The sequence below is a fragment of the Opisthorchis viverrini genome, assembly GCF_000715545.1.
Source record: "Opisthorchis viverrini unplaced genomic scaffold opera_v5_186, whole genome shotgun sequence".
Lineage (NCBI taxonomy): Eukaryota > Metazoa > Platyhelminthes > Trematoda > Opisthorchiida > Opisthorchiidae > Opisthorchis > Opisthorchis viverrini.
In genome coordinates, this window is record NW_008751844.1 from 580,796 (window position 1) to 600,030 (window position 19,235).

The 19,235-nt window shown below is 46.2% G+C and overlaps 1 protein-coding gene across 1 annotated transcript; it reads right to left on the reverse strand.

The window, feature by feature from the left end:
* Positions 1-2,735: 2,735 nt before the first annotated feature.
* On the reverse strand, positions 2,736-16,328 carry T265_14399 (hypothetical protein; the record flags this gene model as incomplete). Its single annotated transcript, XM_009173456.1, has 2 exons — positions 2,736-4,044; positions 14,436-16,328. Coding segments are annotated over 2 exons (3,201 nt in total), but the record flags the coding sequence as incomplete, so codon positions are not given.
* Between the last annotated feature and the right edge of the window lie 2,907 nt (positions 16,329-19,235).

The window sequence follows — 19,235 nt, forward strand, 5'->3', positions numbered from 1 at the left end:
TCAAGTTACAACACCCGGGTATCCGGCTGATTCACTGTCCTGTTATTTCGCTTTCCTTCGAATGTAGCGCTTGTAGCCGTTGGTCAGTAGTTCAGCTCCTGATCAACTGACTGGGATTCACTTCACATCCCGTAAGGTGCTGAGATCTCGCTTTGCATGACGCTGGTCGTGATTGAACTCACGTTCACGTGACTGTTGTATGAATAATCCTCCTACTGTCCGGTCCAATTATTTCGGCTAATCCACATCAAAGAAGGGTAGCCACGGGCCCAACGCACGCTTTCGTTTGATTGACCGTGTTGAGGTCTGAACCCCAAACATCCGATATGAGAGACCAAACTGTCACTTTTAATCCGTGCTGCACGCACGTGAAATTCCACCTCTGAACAGACAAACGAATCAGTGCGAAACTTGAGTCCAATCCTTCCCTGCTCTGGTGTGAACTCCCCAGGATAATTGAACCAGGACAGAAGGGGAGCTGTTCATACGATAGTGATGTGAACTTGATTTCCAGGCAGTCGAACTGTTGATCAGCTGATTTTTCTGTACTGATGGGTATGTAACATGTCACGTGACCTGACCTACACATATCCGTAGTGGATAACCTCATCAGGTGTACTTTTGTTTGTTGCGTCAGTACCCGTACTGTAGGGTACCAAGGCCAGTTCTTACTTTGTCCACTGAACTAGGCAGGTTAGTTCCTGGCTTCTTATCGTAAATCGAGTCGCCGCGATTGGTTCCTTCTTAGAGACTGCAGCATGTGCTTGGGTGATTGAGCTGTTTTGAGCTGCTCCAAATCCGACCCATGTTACCCAGGGGATCATGACCTCACGAGGAATCGTCTACCGGTCAATAAAGAACTTCTTCTGAAGGATATTCTTCCTTTCACTGATAGACATCTTCGGCCTCATCACACTTGATCACCACAAAGATCTCATCTACATGACTCCAAAGTACTCTCAATCGGTGATTGTAACCTAACGGACACCTGCAGTTCCAGGTCTTCCGAATAAATATTGATCGAAACCGGGGATAGTGCATGTCACATTGCAAACATCTGTTCTTGATGGTAAACTACCAAGTCGGAAACGAGATGGTCGGGATTCAAGTGTCTTTTCATGACCACAACTGGTCGTTTCTCTCAGTTGTCGGGACATCAAACTGGTGCATTTAGTAGACGAAATCTCATACACACCCTCGTTCTGGGGAAAAGTAACCATTCTCAGTTTTTCCTCGTTTATTTTCGCTTGCTTGCCTGAGCACAGAAACGCATGTCTGAGCTGGCCGATTGTGGATTCGGCTCAGCCATTGAAACCAACTCGGATGTCCGGACAGCAAAGGGACCTCCGATTAGCTCGCGGCTGATTGGAAGTCCTGGTAAGTCTGTCTGTCCATATGTCTGCCGGTCATCTTGGCATCGCACACGCTACTAATACTCTGGAGTTTATCCCATTGTTCCAGCACTTACCGGTCTGACACTAACAGGACATCAGCATTCGAGAAGCTGAATGGCTCAGAAATAAGCTGTCAGTGCCATCCACACACAATGCGCAACAGATCACTATCCACACGTTGCTCGACTTAGCGTAGACTGTCGAAGCCACCAGAAGTGCCTGCTCTGTTCTTCTGCTGTAAAGTAATAACCATATCACCCACACAACTGCGTACTGATGATGTCTCCTCGTATGGTGACGAAATGTTAGCAAGCTCTACGACCAGATCAACAGCCACATGATCAACATCCAGACACACGACGCACTGTTCCTTGTCCCGAGTGGGAAGTGAAGTGAACACATGAACAGGCGATATGGTCTCGTTGACTGGAAGAACGACTGAACTTTGAGGACTACAATCATTGGCAAATCATTTTGGTCTGGCTTTCACGAGAGCCTCAACTGAATCTCTCGTTTATGATATTCTTCAACTGAATATGCTGCACACAGGCCGTCTCATGTTTCAGTTGGCGCGATATTCGAGATGTAGTATATTTTCATAAAGGAGACTACCCACAAGGTTGCTGAAAACTCTTCGACAGCCCATGACCGGTTTCGCCTTTAGTAGGGCTCATCAGGTAGCCGCAGTCCTTGAGTTTCCGTGTCAACCTTGTGTTCTGCTCGAACCCAAATTGGACTGTTTTCGAGAAATGCACTCATTTGCAAACCAAATTGAATCGCGGGTTCAATATCCACTGGGGTTTCGTGAGATGCGTACTGCTGATGCTTCCGAATAAGGATGAAATAGTTGCACAGAGTGCTTCCAAGTCCTTCAGAATAGACTGGCTTCACTGACTGGACAAAAAATTCCGTGGTGTTCCCGCTAATTGTGCCCGTCAGTAACAATCGCTTGACCAATTCCGAAACACCCGCTCGTGTACATCGAGCTGTCTTAAAAGCCCAACGTGACTCCATCCCAAAAGTAAACCTCACATTTGTCGTCAAAGTCGTATGAATTCCCCAACCAATGTGGTTGACGTCTAGATGGCTGATTTCAAAATGCCAGCAAACAATCCACATATATTATATAGGTGAAAACATATACGCACCATGAGTGACACTTGTTCAGTCGACATTGACTATCAAACAGGTGCTGCACGATCTTTTGCGACTAGCCACCATTTTCACGGCCATGGCCTGATCACAACCCACCTTCCAAAACACGTCTCCCTGACGGTGTGATATCGGAATTTCTGTTTGTTGAGGCTGACGATTGCGACCACCTTGACTAGCAGCCTCTTTACCCCAGCTCGTGGAANTCCCTTGAGACTGTGGACGTCCGATAGATAACGGCGTTCGGAATCGACGTGTTGTCCTTTGATTCTATACAAATACCATTCGTATTTGTGCAGGAATAACTGTCATCGAATTCAGCTCCGTGTTTGGGAGACGACTGCTCCGCAAGTATGGAATATGAGTTATTCTGGAGGTTATCGGAGCAACTAACAGAACACTCAGCCGTATCTCCCACAGAGGAAGGTGGGGGATTCAAGAGGTTCAAAACGGGACTTGAACGTGTGGTCTCGGTTATGTCATACAGCTTATCACTGCACAATTCGGTGCTTTTACCATCGGGTCCTGTGATATCGGGCGAAATCTGGGTAAGTTCATATTCCTTCTCTAGGGTTTCTAACTGCTCGATGGTGTGTGCAGCCAGAGAGTCGTTATCAGGTGTTGCACATATGACCGTATTGTCGTTTTGGGAAGTATCAGGTGTGTGGGAAGAACGGAAAGGATTGGCATCCTCGACAGGTGTCTCTGCGGACGGGCACTGTGAAGCAATCACAGCATCGTCCGGTTGGATTTGTTCGGAACGGCTTGCAAAACACGAGAGGCTATGGACAGCAGTTGTCGACGTATGACATGTGGTAATGTCGATATGTGATGAGACAGATGACAAGGGAGCGACCAGAGGTGGCAGTGAAACACCACGATCCTCGTTAGATTCAGACAAAATGGGCGGTGCAATATTCTGAACCGAGAAGAATAACGCTGGGCGATTCCTGCCTCCGGTCGATTCTGGGTTCTCCTTGGCAAACAAAGCTGGTGTCAATGTGACCCCGACACCAATCGATGATTTTTCAGAAGCTGCTTTCTCACAGTTACCTGTGTCCTCATCCAAATGAGCCAGTTCTTCTGTCCTCTCAACTTCAGCTTGATAATCAGCTACTTTAGAGCCGGTTTTATCGGAAGTCGCTGATTCACTGTCACCGTCAGCGACATACTCAGAATGGTCGCTAAACTTCTCGCTGGATTGGCTATCCTCCTCGGCCTCCTCCTCAGAACTCGTGTCGGATTCTGCTTTGTCCGGGCGGAAACGCTTCCATTTAGGTATCTGCAGAGAATCATCAGTCAAGCTACTTCGCTTTGTTGCGCTACGAAGTTGTCTGGTCGAAACTTCCGATCCACTAGTCAATGGGGGTCGAGGCGTCGGAAGTGCGGTTGGTCTAGTTGGCTCAGGCTTCGCTTTTTCCGGATGAACTTCTCTAATGTGTGCCTCCAACACACCCGGCCTACGTTGCGACATTGCAATCGAACAGTAGGGACATATCTGTGGACGGAAGGAAAACAAAGAGGATATTGCAAACCAGACGACCTGAAGAGCCACACGTAGTATAGCAGAATAGGGGAAGCACAGTTCACTGTTCTGCCAAGTCAATGTGTACCACGCACAGGATCTTGAAGGTACCGGTACTGACAATGAATTCAAGGTAGAAGTCGGTAAGACCGTCGACAGTACCCGTCGCAATAGGAACAATCAAATAAACGAGGAAGTCATTATGAACATCACTCATGGTGTAGTTGTCTAATTCTGGTGTGTAAAAATTATATTGATACTCGCTATACTACTTGTTTTGTTGTTAGTCAAGCAGTGTAGAGACTAATCATACTACTGTTCAGCAGTGGCCGAGCAGTAATGTGCTCAGTTACTGGCTTTGCAACGCTGATGATTGCCAACAAGGATGAAACTGCCATATAATGCTTCAAGGCTTTGCGGCATAGAATGGCCCCAATGACAGAAAAAAGTCTCAATTAAGGACTAACCGCTATTTGTCATTCCGTGGCAAAAGTTCATTGCAGTTTGGCACCGAAAGGGCGCTACGGCGGAATGATTTTTTCTAAATATTTTATGAAGTATTATTTATAACGCGAAACCGGACAGGTATTCATGTGGTCACTTTTGGCATAGTTTACCCCTGTGACTCAGCAACCAGAGTTGTTTTGAACCAACATCCTACTGGTCATTTGGTAGTCTGATTCGTTGGTAACACTTACTTATGTTCTGTAGGATCTACCTCGGGACGTTAGCATCAGGCTAGTTGTGTAGTGCGACACGAAACGCATGAGAGTCGCGTGGTTGTTTTGGCTTTCTATGAGTTCTTCCGCGGAATAGTCATCAGAAGATGCAAAGCCGTGGTTTCCCCTTCCATTTGTTTCCGCGAATGCAACTCCACCTAAATGGACCATTTTGGCCCGCTTCCGAGAACTTTACCGCCAATTAGAGGGATAAAATGCCAGAAATACCCTAAAACAGAATTAGAAAATTCGAGCATTTGCGCTCTTATTACTGAACAGCAAGGACTATTGTTTTTTCAACAGCCTTGCAGTGAGCACACTATCTATCGTCGACGTTGGTGTTTGTTCAATTATGGTGGAACGGGTTCAAGTTTACTGGCTACCTCCGGTGTGTGTTCGTGATACCGCCTAATGGGCTTGATAGCTGAACTTTCAGCACACAGAGTTAATCCCATGGCTTGTGTATACTATGGAAGGCAGTCAGATCTCCCACGGACCACGAGCTTGAGGTTAGTTAGTCTATTTATATAGGCAGAGCAACGAAAGCCTGTAAATATTATGAGCTCAATCGGTTGATGAATGCTCAATGGAGTGGTTAGTAGACCAGCTAAATAGTCAGGGTCATTAGGAGAGTACGTCACGGGGAATAAAAGGTTCCTGGCCATTAAGAGCGGGATGGAGATAGCTATTTCCAGTTAACCTGATGAGCCAAACTCATGAGTCTGAAAAAGGGTGAAACTGATAGCGAGCTGTCGATGGCAGCAACCTTAGGGTCATTAGGAGAGTACGTCACGGGGAATAAAAGGTTCCTGGCCATTAAGAGTGGGATGGAGATAGCTATTTCCAGTTAACCTGATGAGCCAAACTCATGAGTCTGAAAAAGGGTGAAACTGATAGCGAGCTGTCGATGGGTTTTCAGCAACCTTATGAGTAGTTTGCTAAATCTCGAATGTCACATCAACTGTAACGTGAGGCGAACTTCGTGCTGAAGCTCTCTCAAACAGAGAATAGCATGAACGAGGGACTTGGCTGGGATTTTGATGAGTATATTTCGTTGACGTGACATAAGTTGGGATTAAAGTAGAACATGAAGTTGATGGAAACTTGGGGACTGTGCCCACCTGCTGAGCCACAAGAAGGGCAAAACCGGTAGTGAGTTGTCGAGGCGCTTTTAGTTACCTTGGGATTAGTGTCCGTTAGGCAAAACTAGGCTGATTTTAATACTACAGTAAAAACCACAGGAGTGCCTGCTTCAATCAATGAGACTCTGCGAGAAAATTTGACATTAAAGTCCCGTATTTGCTTTTCGAAAAGAGGCTTCTCTCCAGAAGAAGTCCTCTGGCTACGTCCCACAAGCAGTCCTGTTGTGGGTCCACCTTATCAAAGCCTACTAACTGATAGTTAGCTCCTCAGAATATCACTGTTGAAGTACGCCATGGGTAAACAGTCATGAAGAATAAGACCAAACAACTTGTGACGGTCAGCAGGTAATGTATGTAGATGTCATCATTAAAAGACCCCAAAAGAATCAGTTTTGGAGTAAAGGGAGGCGAAATTTCGTTCGGTCTGGTCCCCAAAATCAGCTCTTGCTTGCTCCCGTTCCACTCGCGGCCAGTGAGAACACAACTTGGTTTTCGTCTGCAATCCGCGATAGGTAGTACGAAGAGGCCTGGGAAAGACGGACCAGTCGTACTGTTCATCAGTTGAATTTATGCTTTCGGAGCATGTCTATGGCCTGGTCAATCCCTCTTGCTTGTCTAAGAATCAATGACCGTTGGAGTGATAACACAACTCGTCGCTACTGGCCGATGAGAATATGACGCTTTGCAGTCAGGTGCGAAGTGCACAGTCAACTGCCGACCCTACACTACTGGCCAAACTACCGCTCAATCAAGCTAGGACTTCTTCGATTCAGCCCCTGAAGATCGATGGGTTCACGCACGTTCTATAACCAGGACAGTAGTAACCACCCGGGCCCAGTACTAAGGCCCATCTTGACTTCGCTACAGAGCATTACATTGTGCGTATGTTCGTTTTCCAAAGCTCACAATGCATCGATCTACTCAATTAGCTGTTGCACGTCAACTAATTACCGCTTTCTAATGCTATTCAAACAGCCTACAAGGGCCCAGTTTTCAGGACGAGCTGGCCAAGCTGGGAGGAATAAGCTCAAAAGATGTGAACGTTTGAGATTGAACATTCCATGAAGGAATGACTAGCTTATACTCTTAATCCTGCCCTGTACAGAAGCAGTTGTTGCCTCCTTACTCTTAGCACTCTTCGGTCATATCAGAGCGTTAACAGTATGCCGATACAGTTGAACCACCCGTATATGTTGTGGAAGATGCCTTGATGATCCGAAGTCACCGCTACGCTCCTTCGTTTCCAGACTGTTCTCTTATTAAGTGTTGTATGACAGGCACAGATGTTCACTAATGCAACAGTGTTGTTCAAGGAGCTTATTGGAGCACACTGCCGTGTTCCCACAAAGCCTTTCTGAGTCGGATTTCAAACTCATGAGTGGTATCTACACAAACTATACTAGAGCAAACGAACTTTGGTACAGCTGTACTGGATACCTGGCTAAAAGTGTTTGAATTAGAGTGGACTGCCGCTTAATCTCTGGAGCTTTGCTTAGTGAAACTAGAGGCTAAATAAACCTCCATGTTGTTTGGAGTGCCACTTCTGCTGGGAGTAAAATCCCACCACCTAAATCACCCTAAAGAAGTGGGAATAGCAATGCTAATGACAGATATAATTCACATCCCATTATGCATTATTGATTCTAGTAAGCCAACAGCATAGGATGAGACACTTGATAAAATAACCAGTCAGCTGTAACACCTTTCCGGTGCCTAGCACCCAAAGGAAGCACGAGGGCTGGGATACTGCCAGGTTGCCCAAAGCTAAACAGGGGAAGTCGAGAGGCAGAGGTCAGGTTCGAACCACGAACCTTCCGGTCAAAAAATTCGCGCTCTAACCACTTGAGTCATCTCGCTCGGCTGGAGATCAGATATAGTGAATGTCCATTTCTTCCTTATCAGCTTCTCCAAACAGCTGTTGTGTTCACGGAACGCGGTGTCTCAGTAGTATAGACAAGATAAGTCTGCTCAATATAATGCTGTCCATTACCAGTCAGTTTGTTTTCAAAATCTTGTGTTCCCCTCTTGCCAGGTTGTCCAAGCAGTCAGGGTGCAGAGGTGTGGTCCGAACCTAAGGGGTAGTAAGTTCACTCATTAATTATTGAGCTATATCGAACTCAGTATCCTGTTAAGGTAGACTATTGAGCCAATCTACAAGAATGATACTCGCGATTAATCTAGACAACCGCACGATAGGGGGTGAGACAAAAGCCAGGAATTCAAACAAATTTTTCCATTTTCTGACTGGTAAAAACAATACTGTTTCTCGGCTCTGGAGTTCATATTTTACTAAATTGATGGATTAGGTGCCACGAAAGCACGACTGGATAGCAAATAACACTGGGTAACAAAAGCGCCTCAGGTTCGTTGTACGTAGCAAAAACAATGTCTGGCCTGTACCTTACTGTTGTACCTAGCAGATTTTGTCTCCGCTCCAAAGCCTTAGTGTCGGAAAAAGGCTCGCCAAGAAGGAACACAACAGCTTTATCGCAAACAAGGGAACGCAAAGTTACAAAGGGCCTCACGCTATTTAAAGGGCATTTTAGGCATTGACTCAGAATATCTGATCGGCGTTTAGTGGAAATCTATTATCATCGACCGTGCTTCTGTGACATGTCTGAACACTAATCATCGTTGTTGGTGCTTCTGTGGTGTGCCTGAACACTCGTCGGTCGTTGCTGAATCGATTGGTTGATTGACTACTTGACTGACCAGCCTGGATGCTCGTCACTTTCCTTTTGAAAGTTTGGTGGAGTTTGAGTTTCTCAGAAGGTTTTGAGTATTCTGAGACTAGTTTCAGGAATCTGACCTTCCTGGAACTTACGATCCTCTTCCACCATAACATGTTAATAACTGTGCGATTTTGGACTGCGGTCCTTCGTATCACAGCACAAGGCGTCCAATATGTACTTCACTCAGTGTTTTCAACCAACATCACTAAAAAAATGCGCTTGCTACAACTGAAAATACTGATAATGACGCGCTGCTGTAGCCTGGAAAATCTAGGCAGAACGAGGCAACGACCAAGTTACGATCAGTTCTGTCTGTCTGTCTGTCTGTCTGTCTGTCTGTCTGTCTGTCTGTCTGTCTGTCTGTCTGTCTGTCTGTCTGTCTGTCTGTCTGTCTGTCTGTCTGTCTGTCTGTCTGTCTGTCTGTCTGTCTGTCTGTCTGTCTGTCTGTCTGTCTGTCTGTCTGTCTGTCTGTCTGTCTGTCTGTCTGTCTGTCTGTCTGTCTGTCTGTCTGTCTGTCTGATTCCTTGAAGGGTTCAGTGCACTCACGTTAAAAAATTGCTTGATGGACGCATATTTTGAGTATCATCATCCAAACTGAATTACATTGGGCAATTATGGTGAATTATATTGCATGCCACATCTCTTGGAACCATCCACAACTAATCAAAAGTTCAAATGGTGGTGGCTGCAGGATTTCGTAGAACACATTCTCACATCACTCGCGTTTGAGCAATCGTCCTCCTGTCATCCGCGCGATCGTCCTGGTGAGTCCACACCAAAGGGGGAAACACTGGACTCTAGTCACGCTCTTATTAGAGTCAACAGCTGTGCATATCCAATGGCCGTGCCGGGGTTCGAACTCCGAACATCTGACATGCAAAGCGAGCGTGTTACCACTACCCCACCGACGTACGCTGGGCTCATCCGGATTTTCACGTCCGAACAGGTGAACAAGTTGGCGCTTCAGGGATGTAAACGGGACGCCGGAAGCCTCCAGCAAGTTTCAAGTGTCTGTGGCACTACCTGACTGGGAAGCAACGATAGGCGGGTCAACCGATAGGCATAAGTGAGGTATGTTACTGGTTTTTCTCGAGACGCTGGGTATAGCACTCACATTACCCAAGCGTAAACACGTTCGCCCTTTCAGACATGAAAAGTCAGATGTATCCAGTGTGCGCTGGTACAGTACTGGTGGTACGCAGGGTTCGCTTGTCAGATGTGCGGAATTCAAACCCCGGCACGACAGCTGATGAGCTCTAATAAGAATGAAACTCGAGTGTAGTGCTTCTCTTGTTTGGCGTGGACTCACCAGAATGATTGTGCCAGGACAGGAGGATGACCGTTCAAACGTGCAATTCTACAAATGCCGCAACCACCCACAACCAATTATGATGAGTGACGAGTAGAAAACAGAAAAATTGACACAGTAGCTCTGTGTAGGTGAACCCACTGAATTGGATTCTGATCCTATGAATACGCAAGCGAGAAGTGAGTTCCTAGAAAAGTTGCAACCGCAGAGACAGAAACGCACTTTCAGTGACTAAGGCCCCTGCCATCACCAGCCCTGAGGTATTTCATATTAGCGATAGACTCTATACTACTGGACACATTTGAGTAGCGTGTCCAAAATAAATCAAAAAGAGTCAGGAGAGGTCAAGCAATCAGGAAAGCCATCGCCAGGAGACTCAGCTGTACAGGTTATCGTCATCTCTGTTGATAGGGTCCACGAAATGTGTCAGTGGTTATGGACATTGGCAGACATAGCTCAGTCGCGCACTCGGTGGCCATATGTATCCAACCTGTTGCCTTCAAACCATAGCTCCCCTCCCGATCACCCCAGTGTAAGTCATACTGTCATTCATGGATGCACGCATCAATCATAGTGGCTGCTGCCTCCAATGCGTAACTATCTACCTCTATCTCTCCAGATCATCGGAGAATGAAACGGTGGCAGTTAAAGACACCATACAACATGCATTCGGCTGAAATATGTATTCAGCGCAGTTGATGATTGATTCTGCACAATTACCCCAAGGGGCGACCACAGAACCAGTCTGATGCGGACTGGTAGCCTGAGCATCGTGCAAAACGGTGACGTTCTGCAATGACGCCCTTGCCGTTAGTAATTGTACCGCGCATGAGCGCCGCAAGTCTCCACGTATCTTACTTGTCGATGGATACTTCTGGTGCTAGCGGCAGATGGTCGAACTCTGCATGACATGAAAGCACACAGGATCTTATGAGTCGTCAAGGCGCTGTGTCTAACTAGCACCGTACACCAGCATCAGCGTTGCCCCGTCTAGAGGAATGGATGGCTGTAGGGAAGCAGCGATGATGGCGAAGTTGCTCGAAGAACGGTGATGCACGACTGAAACGTGCTGATCATCGCGGATACTTGTGATTAAATTAACACGTTAATTTCGTCCATCAAAGTGCTGAGATGGGTCGTCATGGACACAACACAACGTAGCGTCATGACAAACACTTCACTTAATGAGATTATCCGCGGATTGCAGCCGTTGATTGTGGGTCAAAAAACCGAGCTAGTCTAAGCCCGTTCATCACTAATAAACTTTTAATGTTATCAGATCATGCCTGGTGATCTATTTTTGATTATACAGCCATACCCCAGTAGTCAGTGTTGGTTAGTGGTTAGATCTGATTACAAAGTTTGTTTAGCCTGAGTAGGCCGTGCTGGAACTCTCAATCGAAGTGGGTTTCATCATAGTAGAAACTAGTCAGTAATAGATTACCGAATTCCAGCCGAGTTGACAGCACATGGGTCACCACGTTCGATGAAGAATGCTGTCGCTTGATGGGTTATCGTGCCTTTTAAACAGAATCCATATTCATATATTCAACTGGCAAATTCAAACAGTAAGTGCTCATCCCGGGACTAATCTCTTCACAGTCTGGTCTATTGAAATCTGGCTCAAAAGTGAGGCCGTTGGGGAAACCATCCTCCCAAGTTGTAAGCGTTCCTGAGAATCGCTTTCCCCTCACCAAAAACCAAGATATAAAATTCGGTTTTTCTGAATTCTGACACCATCATTTACATCTTCAACTGTGAAGATGGAAAAATCCAAGCCTGTGCTCAAGGGAGGGAGAGGTATTGCTGAAGTGAAGAGATGAGGGTTATGTGTAATGGCAATTTAGGCATCACCGAGAGAAGATCGATGGACACAAATGCCGCAGTGAACCGTAGCTAATGAAGACATTAAACACTGAAAAGGGGGCTTTAAAATAGAGAACTTTGATTAAAACTCCGTGGACTCAGTAGCGGAGATAACCAAGGTATCTGAATATCTGAACGGGGGGAGGTAAGTGAACTGACGTAGGCGGATTGGTGAGGGATCTTAAAACCTGCTCGCAAATCGAATCGTTCAATAAAGTGGTTTGACGCGAAAGCGCACAATAACCTGGATCGGGACGATCGATCGCAGCACGTGACGAGAATTACTCGCGGTGTTTTGAGCTCCGTATTTGAAATTATCTAGCATGATAAGGTTGCCAAAGGCGTTCGGTGAAGTAGCTAACGGAAATAACAGATATACGTTTGAATCCCCGTAAAAGCGTGAAGCCAACGTTTATGCGCATACCAAGGATACACGGTTTTGTGCACGTTTCTGCGGACAACTCGAACGGGCATTCTGATGAACAAAACCAGCATGCTAGTCGGCATATCTAAATCGCACATCAGCACCCTTCACTTGGCCAAGGTCCCTAATTCAGTGAACCCAAATTGTATGCGGGGGATCGAACGTATGATACGCTTGTCGAAACATCGTCTACGGAGGCGAGTGTTGTTCTCCGTGTCACCTTGGGAACGGCGCAAAATACGAGGTTGGTAGCGCATGACTTGTCAGAACTGTGCGAAACAGATTATGAAGAGTTTACTTGATGTTGATGCGGTCCGTCTTCTAGGATGGGATCCCCATGAAAACTCCCTCTCACCGCCGCGACTGATTGGAGGCAGTGGTGGCTATTCTAGGTCAGTGGCGCTTGTGCTGTCAACTTTTCCCGGCTGTCTGAATAGGCGCTGCGGGGTGTGGGCCTTCCAAAATACTTGCGATAGCCTAGCACTAGATAATCCCTCACCAACTCTTTTTCTCCTCTCTTTCTCCTACAATTAAATAACATGTGTAGTTGTAGAGCAATGAAGCACCAGGGTCAACACTGATGATTCTGTTTCTGATGACGATGTTGTGTGCGATCCACCGTTGTTCCGAAAATTAAATCTATTGCCTCCGTGGAGAAGCCCGCTGAATTCATATGTGTAACAATGGGACGAACAATTGGAAATCATGGGGTTCGGACAGATGATGAGATGAAATCTTTGTCATCAATTAAATACGGCATATCCGTTGTTATTTCGCTTGTAATCGGGAACAGCACCAAACACGCTGATATGACAATCGATTAGATGTTTGATACTACGTATTTGACGGAGCATTGTGTGGCTCGCAGTCACCAGAGCAAGACACGTCACACAACGTGAGCCATGTCAGCCTGACCTGCTGACCAAAGTACATTTCAACTCTTAACATATTTATCGAAATGCAAAGCCCAAGTACATGTAATGTGGACATAAAACACCTGGAAAAGAGCGAGAACCCGTACTAACCTCTTGTTTATCTGATAGGTGATCTAACTATTTGGAGTCAAACGTTTTTTACTCAGCCTGTATCTCATCATTCTGAAGCTTCGTGCCGTCTTTAATGAAACTACATTGGGAAAAAAGGTGACTTAAGTGCAATGCAGTCCCTGGCCGCTCTGAGATTAAAGCCTCATGATCATTGATAGCAATATCAGGGGAGAAGATTGGTGCTTCGCCGCCGTACAACCCTGTCAATGTGTTCGAATAAAGCCTTATAATGGAAAGAAGAAAGAAATTGGGAAGGGAAGTGAACCTAGAGATAGCCTACCACAAACATCAGAGGTGTCAACACCTCCAGCACTGACAACGTGAGCACCATTCATGCCGGTTAGCCGTTCAGTATATTCAGTCAAGCACAGACAAGGTCGCGCGGACCCCATCCTGGAAGGAGAACAACACCAGTAACACTCCGACTTCCAGTAAAATCTTCCATTCCCTTGGGTCAAGTCAAGTTCTATCCACCTCTAGGTTTCAGTCACTCCGAATTAGGCACGGAACACAGCGTTCGTCTCTGTAGGCAGTAATCTGGCATGCGCAGTGCACGGCTCAGACATATCAGCTTCTTAAAGCACTCCTTGAGTGAAATACCGTCTGCTTCACCAAAGACCTGTCTGTCTCCTGGTCACCTCATCTCAAATTCACTGGATCCAGCCGATTCCAGCCACAGATCTGAGATATCGGTGGTCAAATAGCTGAAGATGTCTCAGATCCTTTACCCAAAGTGGCCAAGTCTCGCTGCCGTACAACATTACAGCCGGCGACCACGTCTTTTTGATGCCACAAATAGCGTTAAGACTGGAAGGCACATGCCATAAGATGAGGGCTGATAAATTACGAGGGCATTATCTTGTCAACTTCGCTATTCTTCAGTATATTCCAATCACCCACCCCTTCTAGTCTACCGAAATCCACAAAGCTACTAAAAACTACCACTAAAAACGCTGAGAATCGACGCGGAAACTCAAGCGAGTAGAGACCACATGGGAAAAAGCAACGTAGTGAAAAATCTGTGAAATTTCGATCTGAATCAAAAAGATAACAGAAATCACAAACCTGCGAGAACCAAACCTAGTGATTGGAAAACAAGATGAGAAACAAACTTATGGCGACTTACGTAGGGATGTTTCGCTAAAGCGTGAGCTCTACGAATCCTGACTGTTGCAAACGCCTCACCACATTCACTGCATTTGTGTGGAAACGTTCCACCGTGCGTGATCAATCGATGACTGCGTAGGGTTTGTGCGGTCGGAAATCCGGCAGGACAAGCATCGCACAGATACTTTCGACTCAGCTTTGCCAAATCTACGGGCAATTGAGTTTTGGCCTCTGTCCCACCATTACCCGAAGACCGAGACTTGCTCTTGCCAGTCCTGTTCTGTTTACCATCCTTCTGGCCAAGCACACGACCAACTTCAGCGGCCAGACCGAGCACAGTCTCCTTTGGTGCGTCTGACTTGAACCATAACTCGGGGACTTCGCCTGGTTTCTTCCGAACGCCATGCGTACGGATATGGCGAGTGAGTAGGGATTTTGAAGCTAGTGCGAATCCACATAGCCGACATACAAACGGCCTTTCACCGCTGTGCGAACGCAGATGTTCGTTAAGATGAACCTGTTGGCGATAGGCTTTGGGACAATGTGGACATCTGAACGGCTTCTCTCCTGTATGAATCCTAATGTGTTTCTCTCGCGCGCTGGAACGACTGAACTTTTTAGGGCACACTGGACAGGAGAAACGACCACTGTTGTTGTGCTTATCCATGTGTTCAGGAAGTGAACTGCGAAGAAGGCTTTTGTTGCAAATAGAGCATTGGACCACTTCCTCTGGAACAGATCGCCTTTTGGATTGGGCTCTGGTCTCTTCGGTTTTTGGTGGGGTAAGCAACGGAATTAATCCCACCTCAGTAGATGGCTGCTTGGTGATCATGCGGGAATGACCCCTTTCAAAGGTACCGTTGGACTCTGCTTCCAGTTTTGCTCCTGATGTCAATTTGCGGTTTGAGGGCTCGGAATTCTTATCCATTTTCAGGGTACTGGAAACTTCAGGCTTTACCGTATTGACGGAAACTGTTGTCGGCTGTGAGTCTGTTATGGCGGTCTTGTTCTGCAAGCTCACTTGTTCCGCTTTCGATGTCAAGGCCGAAAGTTCCAACTGGTTCTTGTCAAAAGATGTTTTAGGTGGCTGAGAGCCAGACTCGCAGGGAACGTCCGGTGGTTTGGTTTTCGTAAGTGACTTTTGATCTGGCTTTGATGTGGAAAAAGTAACATCCAAGGAAACTTTGGGCGGACAAACGGTGGACGACAACGGTACGTTGGGCACCGGTGAAGCTCTTGGCGGTTTTGATTTCGGGCTTGGTTGTTCCATTGTCGATGGTACTGATTTCTTCGCCGGGAGCAAGCTGGCAGATTGTGAGACAGTTTGTTGCACACTTCGTTGCGTCCCTAAGTTCGGTGCAGATATTCGTGTTGGGATCTGTCTTTTCGGTACTGGTTTCTGTACAGTCCATGCTCTTGGTCTAGATTTAGCAATCAGGATACCCATCGGCATTCGGGGTAGCTGTGCACTTCGATTCAGAGGTAAACTCGGACCAGATATCGGGGTTACGGGCTTATATTTCACAGCTGTCTTTGCATTAATCATCATCGGTTCCGGGACTGGTTTCGGAAGAGAAGGTAACGACAATCCTAACGGTGCGATCAGAGGTTGCATCGCTTGTGGTAGTGGGAGGTTTGTTCCAGATCCCATGGCAGCCATCGTTGCTGCCGCCTGTGCGAGTAGTGCTGCTATTTGCATGTTTGGTGTACAGCCGGATGGCGTTAGACCAGCAAGTGCAGACAAACTGGATGTAAGGTCTTGTGAGGAACTGCTCAAATCCTCATCAGTCTGCTTTACTGTTTGTTCCACAAATTCATCACCAGGAAACTCATCATCATCTTCATCCTCTGTTGGACTGTTGCTGTCTTCATGAATTTTCTGAGTTTGTGGTGTCACTTTGAATCGAGGCATCTGGGCTGCAACAGTCGTTCGCTTAGTGGCCTCTGCTACAAAGCAGGATAGAATGAAAACTGGTCGGCTAGGCGGAGAACAGCAGTTTAGGTAACGAACCGGAGCGGTTGTATCTGACTGCCTAGGGTGTGTCGCCTGTCTACGCATGCGACCATCATTCGACCCCGGACTGATCGATAGGGTCCATGCGTGAATCTGATTGGTCCAAGCGCCCATACACCCACACCAGCTTTGCTACCCAGGCTCGAATCAGAAGGCTATAGACTGACCAATCAGTAGTCAATGCAGCTGTATCTGTCACGCAAGGAAAAGCATTTGGGCTGTGATCAGAGGACTCAGTACAACCTAAATCGGGCGCCGTAAATCCCCGACATCCTACCGCATAAAATGATCGGCGAGTCAAGCTTTAATTCTCCTGAAAAACGAGCATGACGTAAATATTCGGCTAATTTTATGACCGTAGAATCGGCTTTATATAAAACCACCTTTGGCAATTAGTTCAAAATTTCTGTGAATCAAGTTAGATCAGCAGGCTCTCTGTGTGCCCAAACGAATCTTCAGTAGTTTTCCACTAGGAACGGCTCCCGTTAGCTTCACTAATCGCATATTTTTTCAAATATTCCTTCTTGCTTTCTTTAGGCACAAAGCCGTCATTTTTGGGCCAAATGTTTGCCGAGTGAACGTCCACCGAATTGTTGCAACACTTCAGAAGTATCGTCAATACTGTTATGGTCACACCGCTTGCTCAGCAGCAAAAATAAGTGGATAACTACCAGAATGAAGCGAATCCAACCCGCCACATGGTTTTCTAACTTTTAGCAGCCGATTGGTAAAAGTCGGCTCAGCTAACCCAGATGACTAACACACAGATCATGTTTGTAGTCGCAACCGACTCCGTTGTACTGTCAATCAAGTTCGTTAAGCGTGCCACGGCAGGATGATCACATTTCATCCCGCTGTAACACAACACCATGATACCATAGTAAAACACCCCGACAAGGGGTCCCGACAATGAAGTGTCACATACTTGGGAACCGTTACCGAATTCCCCGTGATTCGGCTTTTGAAGGCCTCGTAAGAATTCAAAAAATAAACGTTAGTCTGGATAAGGGATGGCAAGCGTGATCTTGTGAGGCCGAAACATTCCTTATGAAAAATATCACCTCTCCATACTCCAGACATATGAAATCTGATGTTATTCACTAATTCACACATGAAACAGAGACGAGCTTCACGGAACGTTTCAGGCCTTAGGATAGAGTCTGCAGCCTTGACTTTCCACTCTCCTATTGTTGGCTTAGTTGTGGCATAACGCTTTATCTGTTCGCCCTGAGAATCCTTACTGACCAACACTGCCTTCCAATTAAGATTGGTTGTTTGACTGGGTGCTTCTATTAGTTGGCCTGTTAGCTATTCTCACTCGTTGATTCCCACGTGACCTTCGAGCTTGACCTCCGTTGCTTCCATCCATTGGTCGTTAGTGGAGTGGCCTCTGACGTTGACCCATGTGAGTCCCGCGCTGTACCTTTCGCCGATGTAATTCCAGGAGGCTGCATTTGAGCACTACAGTTGATCGCTGGTCTTTTCCGCATAATGGTGTGCATATTGGTGCCTGTTGATGGGATTAGTCGTGGAGTGTGATTCTTTCAGAACTTCCCTTTTTTGTCTGCGTTTCCCGTATACCATGGATTGTACATTTTCCAAACCAAACTCATGGCTTTTATGCGCGGCTATCAAGGATACGGCTTCATATCTTCTGATGTCCATAGTCCAACACGGAACCTGATGTGGTGTATCACTCCGTTTTGTTGTCCTTCAAATCTGAGGTTAGTTTCCACAAAGTGGTCACGACGATTCATTCTTGACGTGGTGATCTTCTTGCGGGTTCGGATGTAATTTTTCCAATGTGCCGGACTAGCAAACCGTCGGAGTAGTTCACTCACTTTGATCATCGCTCATGTATGAACTCTGTGGTAAGTTGGTCGCAGTTCCACAAAGCTTGGAGTGTCATCACCTGTTGTACAGATCTACAGTTATGGTCTTGGGGATAATAAAACCCGGTCTTTGGAACTGGGTCTCATGAGAAATTGAACAGTGGGAATTAACTAGTGTGGAAAAGATATGCGAAGGAACTTTACGGATATGAACTTTGATCACTTTCCACCAAACGTTAGTACTCCACATGTTGTTTAAATTGATGTTAAGTTCACCAAAAGCCGGCAGACACATTGACTGATAAGAATACGGTAATACCTCCCAACAAGGGCCCTTGAACTAGGGATATCCGGCAGGCGGAGACACTTATAAATTCTCCATGACCTTGTACTTGGTGTTTTTATGAAGAACACTGCACCGAAGCGGATGAAAGATATCAAATACAATTTTATGGGTTGAAAAACCCCTGTGCGTTACTGGGGGTGGACTTTCTATACTTAGTATCTTGGTGTTGAAAAGGCAAAAAGCTATGCAGTCTTGTAGTTTTACATTCACAAACTTGCATACCAACTCATGCCAGCCGCGTAGAGTGACAAAATAAACAGTCATGTATGTGAGTTCTTCATCGATCGTTTTGCTTTCATTTATTCATCTCTAGTGAAAGGAAGAAGGCCTTCGCTGCATAGTTGTTTATTAGAAAATGCCAACTGACCAGTTACAGAATATTGGACAGGGAAGCAAAACTCTCATTTGCATCTTATTTACAAAAACTGAACATCCCTATTCTCCTGAACGCGTCTTCTTGAACTTTCCTGAATATACATCGACTCCAGTCATTCGTCGCTCAAATCCAAGCAAATGCTACAAAGCAACTCCGCGAATTCCTGTAAAAGATCTTCCTTTTCAAGAGAAGCAAAGCGAATTTACAAGAACAAAACATACTAGTCGCATGCCTCCCCATCAGTAGTACCG